Raw genomic sequence first — 16,819 nt, 5'->3', positions numbered from 1 at the left:
GTTTGTTATACTTCTTTTCCTGTTCACATACATATATTTCCTCCCTCTGTCTCTCTTTTCCTCCTCCTTTCCTCTCTTATCTCTCAGGCATCTATTACTGGACCAGCACCCATCCTGAAACCGCTCTGCTTCCCCTGGCTGTCGGTGCCGTTTCTGAGGTTTTGGATCTGGTTCTCCCCATCCTGCAGGAGTCCAGCCTCACCTCATGTGTGTCTCTCTCTCTCTCTCTCTCTCTCTCTCTCTCCCTCCCTCTCTGAATGATGTCTTTATCCTTTTCATCCTCCTTCTCTCTCTCCTCCTGTGAATAATGTCTTTTCTTGTCTCTTCTCCCGTGTATGTGATTGGTGCGATGTGAGTCTCCCCTGTGTGCACGCATAGTCTTGTCCTCCTGCCAGGTCTCCATGGCGATGGAGGTCGCGTGGCTCAGGTCCTATTCTGTTCTTGTGGCACCTGGAAGCTACTCGGCGTCCTCTTCATCACATTCTTCAAATATATTATTAATCCTGTTCAATGCTGTATTCTCTAATTTGTGTTGTATTCTGTACATACGGCATCTATTGCACATCTGTCTATCCTGGGAGAGGAATCCCTCCTCTGTTGCTCATCCTGTTACAGGGTTTTTTAGTTTAGTTTTTTCCATATTTGAATCGAGGGTCTAAAGACAGGGGATGTTGTATTGCTGTACAGACTGTTAAGCCCCCTGAGGCGAATTTGTGATTTGTGATATTGGCCTACACAAATAAAAATTGACTTGACTTGAAACCAGATTATTGCTTTCCCGTGGTTGATGGCTTTGTAGTGTAAACTGAGTGGCATCTGCAGTTAACCCACCATTCTTTCACTACATCTTCACCACCAGACACCCCACGATATCAAAGCAACCACAGCCATGACAGCTCTCTCTCACTCTCTCTCTCTCTCTCTCTCTCTCTCTCTGTGTGAAGCGCAGTCCTATCCGAGTCTACTGCTCTGACAGCCTGACACTTTGTGACATAAGGGGCGCCCTCCCTGAGAGTGACTTGTAGGGAATTCATTTTGTCAAATTGTCAGTCGCATCAAACATCCGGAGCACAGCTAGAGACTGAATAGCAGATTCTCCTGGAGACTCCCGAAATAAGATGCTTGGTCAGATGTTTCTGTAGTGTCCTTTTCTGTGCACATTTCCTCTACAATTCTCTCATGTAATACAGCAAAAAAAAACAGGAAATAAGCATTCATGTGTGTGTGTGTCTGTGTGTGTGCCAAGATGTTAAATTTAATTTTGGACACATGAAATCAGATTTTTGGTTAATTTTAGCATCTAGGATTTTTTTTCTATCCCAATACTGGAGGCAAAAAAGGATTAAGGTGCCATTTCCTCCCCGCTCTGTCCCAAACTAGCCTGGGAATTGGGAGAATCTGCCAAGCTCATTTTTTATTTGCTCTAGCAGATGCTTCTGGCCTTCCTCCCATCTCCACCAAGCCTGGAACTGGACGGGTCAGTCATGACTGTTCATCTAATGCGGGGCGGGTTTGATTCAATGACGGACAGGTCTGCAGGTCCAGTGGTCGTCCGCCTCAAATGTTTTCAGAAACATATTTTAGTTAACTATTTAGCTGTATTTTGAGAAAATTTGTGACCCGGGCGCCATGTTGAAAAAAAGATGAGCCAAAACCAAGCACCGCCCAACCGCCCAACATGTCTCGTTGTTCTGATTGGTTGTAGGCCGATCCAATTGCGTCCAGAGGCATTTTGGTCTGCCCGGCGATAACGCCTCTTGGAAACCGAAAATGAACTGAGAGCTTCCATACTCATACAAATTTGCGAATTAGTCTGGCAATGCCCGAGCTAGACCCAAACTACTCTTTGCTTCAACCCTCAGTCGTCTTAGTTTCAGTTAATGATGTGGTTGTTAATGCAAAGCAGGCACACTCCTCTAATGCCTGGTGGACCTGCATGGCGCCAACATTTACACTGCTTCAGGCTATGTATTCAGTGGTTTTCTTATCAATAACTCTGCCATTTTTCTCGCCCAGAACACTCAGTCAAAGGCTCCCATGAAATCACCTACAGTCCAGTGCAGTGGTTTGTAATAAAGAAAAGCCGCCTTCATACGTTGATATTTGGCAGGTCACTCAGAACGACGTGAAAAGGCTGAGATGTTAACATGAGTTCTCCAAATTATCAGGGGTGTCGATTTAAATTCACAAGATATTTTAGGAACTTTCAGGGGCATTTCCTTCTTAAGGGTCAATAAGTTTCTTTGTGCTTCACCCACCTTACAGCCTCTTGCTCTACTACAGCGTCTAACAGCTATTACCCACCACTTTATCCTAACGGTTACCTCTGCTTCGCCTTCAGCCGTGATTTAACATTAAAAGTTCATTTTTATTCTTTCACCGGCAAGGAATTCCTTTTAGACAAATGTATTTCATGACCTAAACCAGAGATGACAGGGATAGCGCCGCTGTAATAGATTTTCTTCTTGCCGACTTTCATTTGTCACACACATTAATTCAGTCCACGTTTGGATATTAGCAGGTGATATCACACACTCTGCCATCTAAATATTTGAGAGAGGTTAAGGGTGGCTTTTAAGTTAAACCAGTCAATTATGAGTTGTTGGAAGTTGAATTATGAAATGATTATGTGTGTGTGTGTGTGTGTGTGTGTGTGTGTGTGTGTGTGTGTGTGTGTGTAAGTGTGTAGGGATGAGGCACAGGCTTTCAGACAATCTGCTCCATTCACCCCCTGCTGGGCCACAAGTCCAAATCCATTTACATCCCTGAGCCGTCGTAAGGCTGACAGCCACTCACACACACATACACACACACACACACACACACACACACACACACACACACACACACACACACAGTACCGTATATATACAAATAAAATCCTCACATGCAGGTAAAGTGCACGTAAGCACACACCTCTGGGGTGTCTGGGTAACAAAGCACATGACCTTTGTCACACGTCACTCTCCGTCACTCTCTTGCAGGTTTCCCTGTTTTATCCGGTGCATGCTGTCTATAAACACTTGACAATATGCAGTTGCACAAATACACAACGTAAACCGTGTATGTGCAACTTATCAAATCATGATACAGTACGTCAAGCTGATTGACACATCATCAAAAGGCCAAATACAGTTGAACGTCCGCTCGGAAAAAACATGACGAGCGAACACTCAATTACCAGCCCTCCATGCAACACGTACGCAGATACGATCAATACTCGGAGGCACACGGACGCGAAAGCCCTCATTAAGCTTTCACGCTCACCTCGAGCCTCTGTGGTTGATTGATCTGCTGGCTTACGCCGGATTAGCAGACCAAACAACAGAGTCTGGCTGAGGACTTCCTCAAAACAGCGAACCAACACCTTGTCATTTGAATGTAAACACGTCGGATTAAGCGGAGGAATGGGGGGCGGAGTCCGGCGGTGTCAATAACGTCCCTGTTGACAGGTGAGGGAATCATTAACTAGAGCGGCCTCGGTGAAGGATCGCTGCACTTTCACTGAGTTCATACAACACAGAAGTTATTCTACTGCCGGCGCTCCTGTCTTACTCGTGCCATGTTATCGTCTTATTTTTAGACTTTATTATTGAAAAAGCATTTTTAAATTGGACGAGCATCAGTTTGACAGTTTAGAGAGAGGTTCATAAATAAGATGGTTAGAATACTTTAACATTTTAATGGAGTGACAAATGAAATATTGAAGCCTTGTCACCTCTTCATCCAAGAAAAACAAGTATCATATTTTGGTTGCGGTGCACTTCTCTGTATATCATAAAACCATCTCTTAACACCTTAATTGTGAAGTATTTTCCATATTTCATCAGTGTAACTTTACTATCTTACTCAGCACTCTATCTGCCAATATGGAAGTATGTGCAGGTGAAGAGAAAATCCCCCAGAGGACTGTAAATCCAAAAAGGATTAAAAATCAAGATGAGGAAATGAGAAACAGGGCATATATGACATTGAAGATAAAAGGAGGACACTGACTTCTTCACAAAAATAGCCACTGAAAAAAAGGAGGAAGGAAAGAAGGAAAATTCATTTTAATAAGTGAGTTTGGGTCTGTGAGTAAATAGTTAACCACCTGCAGCTATCCGCTTTGTTTCTTCTGCATCTTAAGCATGTCGGACTTTGCGTTTATGCAGGAAAAATGTCAAAATTTGACTCGAATCCGCAAGGTGATTCGGCTACAGGTGGGAACATTGGGAGCGTGAGTCAGAGTACTTCACCGTGAGAGTGGGAGTGAATAGCGATGGTTAGTTTGTTTTGGAGCTCAAGGCTATTTCCTGGATTCCTATGTACTCTCTCCTTCTCTCTCTCTCTCTCTCTCTCTCTCTCTCGCTGCCGTGAGCTGGCTGATCTGACAGGTCATTGACCTGCCCAGTGGTCTGAGGTATGACTCACTCATCAGCTAAATCCCCCTGCCCTCCGGTACAGACCACCCCTGTCGTTCTTGCTGCTGCTGCTGCTGCTGCTGCTCCCCCACTAACAAATTCACAAACACTACGTGCGCAACATGGACAGATAAAAAAAATATACAAATACAAAGCTGTTATAAAGCATGTGCACTTGCCCACATACACACTAGCACATACGCACAGCTAGCATGTTTATCATTTATCATGTTATTCGTTTTTCATAATACATCCTCATTATGCTAAACTACACAGGGATATATCATAAATAACTAGTTATGGTGAATCAGTATTCTGGTGGTTGAGCTCCAGCAGCCTTCAGAGGTTAGAGACTATTACAGTATCTGACAGAAAAAGGGGCGTAGGCAGGGGTCTGTTCTCCCGTTCTCCCCTCAGGGAATGAGGATTGATGGTGTTCATTTGAGAGTGGGTCACATCTGAAACCTTGTGATAAATGTAATGATGTCATTACTGCTGGGAGGGAGGGAGGTGAGGGGATGAGGGAATGGGGGGGGGGGTGCCAGGGACCTAATGGAAGAGGACCAGTAAAATGTTTGCAATTTGTTTGAATTCAGTGGGTTTTTTTTAAAAAAGCTAGAAAACAGGTTGCTCTCATTTGCTCAAACACACAGTAGTGGCTGATAAGCTGAAAAACCATGGGCGTGTTTTTTAGGTAACATAACACCAGCACTGGTGTAACGCACCGTTGACACACTGACCAATAAACCTGCCCTTTTGCCAACCTCTATTATTGTGTGCACAGATAAAAAAACAGTTTCATGACTCTGTTGAAGCCAAGTGCAAAACAAACATTCCAGACAAACCAGTTTGGTCACAATCTCTACGCTGGGAAGAACTAAAACGCCCTTACAATAAAAGAGGATGCATTAAATTAGACTCAAAGGATCAACAACAACATCTAAAGGCAATAACAATTTTTTTAAAACACAAAAAACAACGGGCCGAGTACTGACCCCTGCTGTACACCAAGGATTAATGTAATCACAATCAGTTTCATCACCAAACGTGGTAAAACACTGAATTTTGCTCCAGTGCAGAAACATTGAAAACTCAAAGCAAGCAGCAAGTTACAGAGCAACGTCCCTACACGTGACAGCAGAAGTGGAGTTTGGATGTTTGGATTGTGATAGCGTACCTGCAGGGTGCATGGTAGAAGGGATATCCAGGGTGAGGTATGTGATTGCAGTATCCGGACTGATTCCACATGGTGCTTCTCTTCTTTCCACGTGATGACAGTTCACAAGTGCCGCTCGCTCGCTCGCTCGCTCGCTGCTCGCCGTTTCTTTCTGCTTTCTATTTCTAGTGCTGTGGGATCAGACTCTGGGCTGCCGGGAGTCACATTAATCAGCGTCTCTTCTCTTGTCTCTCGAGTGGCTCCATGGCGAGAGAACGAGAGGTGGTGCTAGTGTGTGTGTTTGAGAGCAGGTATTACCGGGAAGATGAGGTGAGAGAATTAGCTGAAGGGCTGAACCCGAAGAGAGAAGGGATGATGTCAGGTGAGTCAAGTCTGGTGTGGTTTACACACCTGGAAAAAGAAGTCTGCTCCTGCCACCACCCCCGCCCTCCCCCCCCTGCCCCCCGCCCCTCGACAACACCACAGCTACTCAGCGGAGTCTCAGACGACTGCCCCAGGTGAAGTCTGACATCACAGGTTACTCCTTTAATCCTGCCCAGTCATTTTCTGCTTCTCTCGTCTCAGGTGTGATCAGAAATAACAGATGTCTTTGAGGTTAACCTTGCTGAGCTGTGTCTTTTGCCTGTTAAATCATGCGTAATATGTGTCTCCACCTCACATCTCAATGATCTGACTCCGGGGGGGGGGGGGGGGGGGGGGTTTTCGACCTCTCAGACGAAGATGTACATCACGCGGTGTTCAAGACAGGCGGTGGGTTTCAGAGATCTCCGTTCCTCCAGCAATCTCTGATGCAAAATAGGAGCTGTTTATGTCTTTTACACGTGAAGTACATTCTCTCCAAAGTTCACCAGCGCCGCATATCCGTCTCCTCTTGACACGAACAGATTAAAATCCACAGTCCCTGCCGTCCCTCCGCTCTATCTAGTTTGTCTCTGAGGTAGCCGGCGCCGGCACAAGTGCTTATTTCCCCCAATCACTGGCTCCCCACCGGCTCTCCAGCCTCACGGAATAACAGCGGCGTACGGCGCTGAATGACTGAGCATACTCACAGACAGAGAGCGAGGCGGAAAGTGGCTGGGGGAGAGAGAGAGAGAGAGAGAGAGAGAGAGAGAGAGAGAGAGAGAGAGAGAGAGAGAGAGAGAGAGAGAAAATGTGTAAGGGGGTAAACAGAGCGGAGCTGCATTCCTTTTCCCGCCTCATGCTCATCTGGCAGGATACACACCGCTGAGAGGGACAGAAAGAGAGAGAGAGAGAGAGAGAGAGACAATGTGTGACACAGAGAGGAAGAGAGAGAGAGAGAGAAAGGAAGAGCGACAAAGTGAAAGACAGAGAAGAGGAAAGAGACCGTGACGGTGTTTACATGCACATAAAGAATGTGATTAAAGTGTAATTTAAGACCTGAATGCAAACGACAGGGTTCATGTAAATACATTAGCTTATCTTTGTCGGGGCAATTATGACTGTAGGCAAGTGTGGTTGCATCATCACAGTAAAATATTTAGAGAGCTCTGGTTTTATAAGCTGGATATAATATATATATATATATATAGACACCTTAACTGCATTTTCTTCACATATGAGCAGTTTGCGCAGGTGTAGTTCATGATGTAGTGCATGTTTTATTAAAAAGATGAAGATCAAATGATGAAACTTCATGAGCTAATGTCTCTAGAGTCGGGTTATCAATTCGAAAGTTTTCTGTCCTGATACCAAAACGACATTCTTCTCGAAACCATACTTTAAGAAATATACGTTTTTCCTTTAAAACTCCTTTCTCATTCAAAAAAAGAAGCCAAAGTTCTCAAATTTTAAATGTTGCCTTAGCAACAAACTAAAACAAAATAGTCTATAATTAACATAATTGAGATTTAAATCTTCATTACTCAGTACAACAGAGAGAGAGATTTGATACCCAGCCTTGTTTGTCATGAAAAACTTCAACTTTCATAACAATAAAAAAAAATAAGGCTGGAGTTATCATTTGCTGTCTTTCAGGGGAATTTTATCTGATGATATGAACATTATCACTTTACAAAAACTACTCAGAATTAGGGATTCCATGCAAAACGTAATTAAAATGTAACAATTCCTTGTTTAAATTTTGTTTTATTGATGTTTATTTCATTGATGATTGTAGAGTTTTGTGTGATGTAACAATAACAGTAGAGCTGCAACTGTAAGTCGATTAGTTTTAGTTCATCAACAGAAAATTAATTGCTAGTTATCTTAATAATCATTTTGAGTGATCTTTTTAAGAATTCTCTGTTTCAAACTTCTCAGGTGTGAATAGTTTCTGGTTTCTTCAGTCTTCTCTGATAATAAACTGAATATCTTTGGGTTGTGGACAAAACAAGACATTTGAGGACGTTACTTTGAGCTTTAGGAAACTGTGATTGACATTTTTCACCATTTTCTGACATCTTACAGATGAAATGACTGATTGATTAATTGAGAAAATAATGAAGAGATGAATCGATAATGAAAATAATCATTAGTTGCAGCCCAATATAACAGTGACAAGTGCCATTTGCCATACTGGACTAACATCCACATCACAAAAATTGATATTTCACAGCCCTAAAGGTGAACGTCTCTGTTTTACTGTTAATCAGAATACTTTAACAGTCACATTAATGAGTGCATGTAAACATAGCCAGTGTGGTAAAAGCTGTAAATATGAACGCCTAAGAGAAATATAAAACCACTGACGGTATGAGAAGCCAGACAGCGAGATAGAAAACAGAGCTAAAAGCAGACACAGACAGCCTCTTCTTGTCTCCACCAGGTTATTCTCAGCAGCCCACAGCCTGATTCAAACCTCCCAATCAGCAGAAGAATCCTGCAGGTGAGAGGTCACCTCTGTGCAGCTAAACAGAGATGTGCTGTCTCCCCGGAGAGGTGGACTACTCCAGTGCCCTACTAAGCAGAGCACTGCCACATGACCCTGCTGCAAGGACAACTCCTCCGCACCTGGGGGAAAGACTTGTGATGACACGGTCACGGAGCTGGCAGAGTGACAGCTTCACTCACTGCGGGTCAACATCCAGACATGTAATCTGATATAAAAAGAGAGTTCGCTCGGGGGAGGTAGCGGCTTGAAAAAGCTCAAACCATGTAGCCATCGGATTACCTCTTGAATATTTGTTTTCTCTTTGTATTCGCTAAAGGGATTTGCACTTCCCGAGCCTGATCATTTAATGATGATAGTTGTTAAACGGTGCAGAAGCGTGACTTGAACTCTTCTATCAGATGATGACTTGGAAAAGTGAATGTTTACTGGTTGGGCTTTTCCCTACGGAGCGTGTATACTCATTCATTTATGACATCCTACACCCTGTTATGATAGTCTTACTATCCTCTTGCATCAGTGTCCCGTGTGAAGTAAAAAATCTCTCGGCCTAATGAGAGAAGGGGCTCGTTTCAAAAGCGTGTGGCTCCCACATTCGCGAGAAACTATTTTTAAATCAGTCATGGAGCAAATACCGACACAGTCGGGGACTGTTTGGTTGTGACATTGATAACTCAATAATCAAATGTTCAGCACTGTCAGAAAAGCATCATTCAGTTCTGATTAATGTCCACTAGGGGCAGAAATTGACTAATAAAATCCAATAGAAGAGATTCACTGGCAAGGCCCAGTTCTTATTAAACAGAAGTTACAGTGATGAGAGTAGACTGATCAGTTTCTCAACGTCTCAAGCACTAAATAATTAGTGATTCAAAAAGTCTGAATCCTCTAACAAAGTAGCCTCCAACCTTGGCACTGCAACATGATTAAGAAGATTAAAAATAAGAAACATTCTGCTACAAGAATCTTAATTATTTTCCGACCTTCGTCTTTTGTCTTAAACTAGTTTTACCTCTTCAGACCTCTGAAAAACAGTGTTTTAATTACTGCCCAGAGGAACCAGAAGGAGCTGAGCTCAGCTAAACCAGACGTCTAGGAAGGTGGTTCTCAAAAAACCTCAAGGTCTTCAAATGTTTTGATTGGTGTCATTAGTTGCTGTATCATCAGGGTGAAAGCCTGGTAACTGCACTAAATCACACACGTTTTACCAAATAACCTATGAGGTGAGGAGTCACACAGCTCCTGCCAGCTGACCTCTGACATCACACAGACTTGGATTTATTCACACAGCCTGGAGGATCATCATCATCATCGTCATCATCTGTGATGCAATTGGCTGGTTACATCATACATAGAGAAAGAAAAACAGGTAGGGAAAAGAGGGACGGTGGCTGAGATTCAAAAGCTGGGAGGGAAGGAAGAGAAGAGAGAGGAGGTGAGGGATTGGCAAGGATGAAAAGAACAGACGAGGTAGGAGGAAAGGACCCCTGCTGTTTTTTTTTTTGTTGTTGCAAAATTTAATTCCAGCACAATCTAATCAGGGTTAGGAAACACAGGGGACCCTGCTCCCTTTTTCTCCTTTCTCTGTCTCTCTCTGTCTTTGCTCTCCTTGTTTGAAAAGGCAGGTGGACTGGCTCCACCTTTGCTCGCCTATCCACCCACGCAGACACACACACACACACACACACACACACACACACACTGCATACACACAAGCATGAGAGGCACACGGTCTTCTGCACAGCATCCATATAAACAGATATTCATACACACACATTCATGCATACAGACATATACACGCAGACATCTTACAAGGATGCACAAATACACAAACATGTATGGACGTGCAGCGCACGCACATACAGTACGACACACTTGCAGCAGTTGTCATCTTTGCAGACAGCTGTGTTGAATCATGTCAGTGGGCAAGATGGCAGGAGTGTGATTGGGCCTGTGGTTCAGCTTATCAGGCCTTTACAGCCTAAACCCCATCCGCCTCCACCACCGCCACCCGCTTTAAAATGCACACACACACACACACACACACACACACACACACACACACCCCCGACACACCTCCTCCACCTCCTTATGCCCACTGTCAAGGTCACATCTGAGCCCATATTTCTCAAAAACCCTTAAAAGCGACATTCACCTGCTCTCTTTCTACTTTTTTTTCTTGAGTATAAACTCCTGCCCACCAGCACAAACTGCTGTTGATCGATACCACTGATTCAGTGACGACTTGCCTTTAAAAACTCTGCACACTTCTCTCTGTTTTGGAAATAAGAACCCCACGACTTCACATTTTTACCCGGTCTGAGACGGAGCAGTAGATTTCCCAGATTTTATACAATCATCACAGAAAACATTGTGTACCCACGAACTACAATAAAAAAAACAATAGCTTGCACTCCATCCGTTAACATACAGCCTCTTCTGTACCCCTTTCCTTCTCCAGCAGCTAATAAAATAAAATGTTCTTCTTCTCTGCAAACTTTAACCAATTACATCCCACTACTATCTTACAAAGTTTCCAAATGCTTAAAAAAATGGTTTAATTTCGGTCTTTTTCCCTGCACTTTCTCCCACACACACACACTTTATCTCATTCTCAAATGAAGACACTATCTCACAATCTCACTCCCTCTTGTTTTCACGACCTCGCCCGTGTGCAGTCGGTGCCTGGTGGGACTCCATATTCATTTTCTCAGGAGGACTTGATCAATCATGCAGCTGGTCAGAACTCTGGCACGATATAGCCATACGGTAATAGCACACGCTGCGTGTCTCTAGATGAAAAATGGACAGATTGAAAAGAACAATCAGTCCGTAGAGAGACCGTGAAAACTGGAGATTTCTGTGTACACGTGTATGGAGACGAGAGATACAGCACATGTGTTGTAACTGAGGAAAAGTCCTCTTGTAGACATAGTATTATCTGGCTCATAAAATTCAAGAATGTGCTCGTCTGTCTTCGGAGCAGCTCCGTTAGCTTGAATGACGCAATAACTCCTGTGTGTATCTTTGTATCTGTGTGTGTGTGTTTGTGTGTGTGTGTGTGTGTGTGTGTCAGTATCCCCGAGGATCTTTTGATCCAGATTCTTCAATCTTCAATCTCACACACACACACACACACACACACACAAGATGCTCCTACTATTAATACACCTCCTCTGAGCTCTTCCCTTTCATCATGCCTTCAGGCTTCGCGTCTCTCCATCTCACAAGCTAGAATATGACACCACAATTAGAAGAAATCTTTTATATGGTGGATCAGATCCAGATTTAAACAGAAAAGCAAAGACAGTTTCTTCAAAAGAGTTGGATTTGCTAGATTTGGTTCCTTGTATCTGATTAGTTAAGGCGTGCTTTGGTGCTGCGCAACAGGAGTTAAACTGAGATTCATACACCTGGAGGCATACATCTTTGAATTATCACATCATACAGAAAATGAGGGAACTAGTCTATTAGCAATATTTTAGCTACTGTGATGAATGTTACATGTCATTATTGGAACTAGTGTTTCAAGTAGGAATTCCCAATTTGGGGAAAATGTCTAATTACTAGTTTCTGTCTGATATTACATTTGAAATTTGAACTGAAATTATTTTCTATTATTTAGAATTCAAGGACTGTATTATTAGCATAATTAAAAAATGTATCAAATATCAACATATAAAAAAACTGATACAATTATGCAGCTGCACTTTAATTAAATTAGCTAACTATTACATTAGTTGCATAATCAATTCTTAAATAGCCTGCAAAAATAAAATCAACATTCAAAATACTTATTATTAAAAGCCACATAGTTGTCCACATAAGCTAATAGTGTCAACCTGCTGTCAAGTCTGACAGTCTGACAATCTGAATATGAAAAGGTTTTGATATCTGATTGATGACCTCAAATTATACAGATGACAGCTCTATAATTTACCTGCTTGAGCTCATGTTAGCTTCACACTGACAAGACAGGCAGCTTCCCAAATTGAGGGCTTTAAGTTGATAGCTTGAAAACATGATATGATGTGCTTAAAAGTCAAACAGTGAGATTCCAACAACTGCTCTGTTACTGCAAACTGTTGGTCAAAGTTGATAACTACTTAGCTTGCTAGCTGCTAGCTGCTAACAAGCTATCTGTGAAAACTATGTGATTAGTGATTTATGTAGCACATTTCATACGACAGGCATAAACTCAATGTGCTTAAAAAACCCAGCATCCTTAGCAGTATAACTTTTAATAAAAGGTTTATAACACAATATAATGTAGCTATAAGCAGTGTTTACAATTATAACTCCTCCTATGAAGACATATTTCCTATTATTAAGCTGTGTTTTACTATTTTATCAATCATTATCTGTGTGTCAGTGCATCAGTGGTGACACCAGCATGCATAAAGCATATAGACAACAAACCAGGGTTTCATTTTGTCATTTGGCCAACTCATGGAATTAACATTAATTAGCTACAAATGACTTAAGTTGCCTGCAAGAGAATTAATTTCAATACGTAAAATTGAACGCTTCTGTCTAAATCTTTCATCAGCTCATTAATACACAGTTAATAATGTATGGTTAAAATCTCAGCTCTTGCTATTTTACAATTTTACACTTTCAAGCTGCAATTTTAATTTTTTTTTCCATTCAGATATAGATTCAAATGAAATATATCTTTGTTATTTATCTTTTTTTTTTAAGTTTCATTGTCTCTTTTGATACAATGTGTCTTATTACTTTGTTATTTCTGACTGGCAGAACAGACTTCAGGCTCCTCACTCAAATACACACCACTGAAAAGCTCTATTGGTATGCAAGGCATGCATAATCCACAAAGACAGAATGAAACTGTAATGATCCTGTTGAGAAAATTGAGCTATTGCTGCAGTAAACAGTAATGAGATACAAGAGAAATAGAATAGAATAGTATTGCATCCTGTGCTTTTTGTAAACGGATACAACAGATAATTGTGTCACTGACATTGAAATGTAGAAACTTATGTGTGAAAGCTTGAAAAGGTATGATTTATTAGGTATGAACGATCATAATGAGATCGGCTGTTGGCACAATAGCAGACTAATGTGCGTCAAATTCAGCCAGTCCAACACATAACACAATATTTCACTCTGGAAAAAAAAAAACACATTTCTTTACGCATTGAGAATCTAATACACAAAAGGAAAGAATCAGCATGACTCTCCTCTTCTGTAAATTGAAAGAACATAAGCTCGTTTTTCCCTCCACAAAAGGGCTCAAAGTCAAAGCCGAGTAGTTTTTACAGCCACAGCAACAGAGGAGAGGATTTCAATTTGACTAGAGAATATGAAACTATACAGAGAAACTTGAGAAAGACGGGGAAAAAAAAAATGAAGTGAATGCTTTCAAGCGCTCTTGAACCTCTCTCGGCCTCTCTGAAAACTGTCAGTCAGCGCTTGACTGATCTGGTCTGGGTTTGAAACAATTGGTCGCTGACTGAGCACCATAAGATCAGAAAGCCAGACCCTCATCTTCTCAATCTGCTTCTTCAGCTACAGCTACTGAACCTATTGTTAAATGAAGTGTGAAAGAAGACACTTGTTTTAAAAAATGAGAAAATATTAAATGAACATTATATCGAGCCTCAATATGGTGCTCATGGTTGGATTTTTAGCAGATGCCAGCTGACATCTGCTTGAGAGGAGATTTCTGAAACCCGTGCGCTACTTTATTGCCTTTTATTAGCACAGATAGACATATTTTATGAGAAAAAAACTAGCACTTGTTTGGTCACTTTATCTTATAAATACGCGCCATATTGTGAGAAAACTGTGTGTGATTAATCCTTTTCAGAATGTGACTGAATCTGATCATAAAACTGTAATGTCTCTTGCCTTGTAGCCACTAAAAAGTACATAAGTACTTGTTATTTATAGTTGCAAATGTCCAAAGCTGAATAGATTCAATGTGTTTACATGTGTATACTGCTGTTTGCCCAAGTCTTCTTTATTACTACCATTAGGGGGTTAGTGTTAAGGTCAAAAAAGTTCCAGTCCTTCACATATTGGCTATAAATACCAATTTACTTAGGTTGTTTTGAAAAACTGTTTAAATAAAGCTTTCAATGAGATTGTAAAAAGGAAAAATTGTCTACAGCCATGCTAGCAGCTTTGTGAGGCTGTTCTTGACCTTGAGTTTGAACATGATAGCACGTTGTTGTTTAGTAGGTTTAATGGTTACCATCTTCACCATGTTGGTTTAACATGTTAAAACATGCAAATATTTGCACAAATATAAAGTACAGCTGAGGCTGATGGGAATGAGGTTTGTAGGTCTTTGGTCATAAGCCAAAGAATTAGACAAAAGTCAGTAATTAGTTATTACAAGTTATTATGATTCATCCTCTGTGGAGCCATGAATGTATGCCCAACATTTCACAGCAATCCATCAAACAGTTTCGAGGTTCAATAAAGAACTAAAAAGTTAACCTCATAGTGGTGCTAGAGGAAAAGTCAGAGGACTACCAGCCTTAAGAATGTATCCTCAATGATCTTGAATATCTGTTGTAAATTTTTTGACAAGAGTTGTTGAGATATTTCACTCTGAACCACGAATGTGAACCTTAGAGGAAGAGTCAGGTCTTCACCAACCTCCACAGGATTCATCCTCTGGGGACCATGTGTACGAATTTTCATACCAATCAATTGCCATGAAATCCACTGAAAATCCCAAACTTGCATTTTTCAAATTGTGTAAGATTTGAATTAATTATTGATATTTAACATGGCATACCTTGATTAAACCGTTCTTTCTTTGTAAAAATGGCATCTAGCAGTTTTATTTGAGGCCCAGCAGCTTGCATTAAAAGAAGTTGATTAAATTATTTGCACATAATACAGTATATACAATATATATACAGCATATACCTTGATGGTAGCAGTAGAGTGATTGTAGTGCATGGCACAAACAAGAACAACAACATCCAGCATACCTACCAGGTATGTCAGATGGTATTTATTGGTCTACACTCATACAAATCTATAGCAGCAATTTCCATCCTCCATTACTGACTTAAATTTCATCTCTTCAAGCACCTTACATCACACTCTGCCTCCTGAATCATTTTTGTTCCCTTATTTTAATCCTCTATTACCTCTAATTTGATCCTACCATTGAGGGGAAAAAACTCCTTTCCACCATTTACAATAACACCTATTTAAAAATATATTATATAATAAAAAAATATTTCAACACTTGCATCGCCTGCATGAGCATACCAATCACACTGCCGGGATAATGTGTTTCTACCGCTTGCTAATGCTATCTTGCAATACTTGTGATATTACTTAAATTAAACTGAAATGTATTCTGTTGCACTATTCTGTGTTGCACTGCCTGTGAGTGTCAGCTAATAACTGGAATATGAAAAATGACTCTAAATTGGAAGCCGACATTCAAGTCAGGCTTTCCGAATAGGTTTATTAAGACTTCCACTGCTTCCCGCAATTCTACTAATGATTGCCTCTGTAGGCCAACAGATAAAAGATTCAATAGCGCTCACAATGCCTACCGCCTCTGCAATGGTATCTGAAAATCATGCCTAGTGCATTTCATCTGCTGTTGATAAGAGCATTTCAGATTGATATAATTTGTGAACCATTAATTTTGCCATTATGCATATGCATCTCTTTTATTCTGGTTTCTGAACTGTATTCACTTGGTTTCTGATTGAAATGGTAATGACCAGTCCCTCGCTGGTTCTCTGTGATTGTGGAACGAGGCAGCTCAACCTCCCCACCCAAAAGTGACCCTTTTCAATTACTGTAGCCTTCAAAGGGCCTTGACAGTGAATGGCCCGACAGTTATTGCCAGGAAAAGAAGAAGAGCTCACTGTCAGTCCGTCACTGGTTGTGGTGACACCAAAGGAAATTCAAGGTTACGCCTTACTGTACTGTACTTTCTGCGACACAGTGTGAAAACGTGTCACTGGAGAGGTCAGAGACAGACATACTGTATATAGAGGTGTCATCAGTTGCAGTCTTTTTCTGCAGTGGCGGTGCACCACTGCAGAATTATGAGCACCGCTGCTAAAACTTCACCTGATCATTAATATCAATGGGCTACTGATTTTCACTCGTACATTGTGCAAGCATGATAACACCCTACGTTATCCTGGAATTGTTTTGAGTCATCGACTGGTGCATCAAATCCCAGAATCCTCCCTGTCCTCATTCTTCAAAGGACGTCTACGTGAAAGGTACTGTTAAAAGAGTAGTGTAGCTCCTTCAGGGCAGTGCCCAATGTATGTGCGTAGCGAGTGTGTGGTTCAGCGAGTAGAGCGAACGGCAGAAAAGTGATAATGAATGCCAGCAGAGCAGATGAAAAGGTTAGCAGTAAGTTGTCAGTCTGGCAGT

At 41.4% G+C, this 16,819-nt stretch overlaps 1 protein-coding gene across 7 annotated transcripts in view; it reads right to left on the bottom strand.

The window, feature by feature from the left end:
• The window catches only part of plekha7a (pleckstrin homology domain containing, family A member 7a), a 143,629-nt gene that overhangs the window by 97,247 nt on the left and 29,563 nt on the right, over positions 1 to 16,819 (bottom strand). The window contains exon 1 of one of the 7 annotated variants that reach the window (XM_044357072.1): positions 5,581 to 5,973. The exons of the other annotated variants lie outside the window; for them this stretch is intronic. Coding sequence (XP_044213007.1) covers positions 5,581 to 5,651 — 71 coding nt within the window. The 5' untranslated portion in view covers positions 5,652 to 5,973. Of the gene's footprint in view, positions 1 to 5,580; positions 5,974 to 16,819 lie in introns of those variants that run through there. 7 annotated transcript variants of the gene reach the window in all.

This window comes from Thunnus albacares, chromosome 7, assembly GCF_914725855.1.
Source record: "Thunnus albacares chromosome 7, fThuAlb1.1, whole genome shotgun sequence".
Taxonomy (NCBI): domain Eukaryota; kingdom Metazoa; phylum Chordata; class Actinopteri; order Scombriformes; family Scombridae; genus Thunnus; species Thunnus albacares.
Note: the sequence above shows the minus strand (reverse complement) of the source record. Positions and strands in the feature narration are given on the sequence as shown.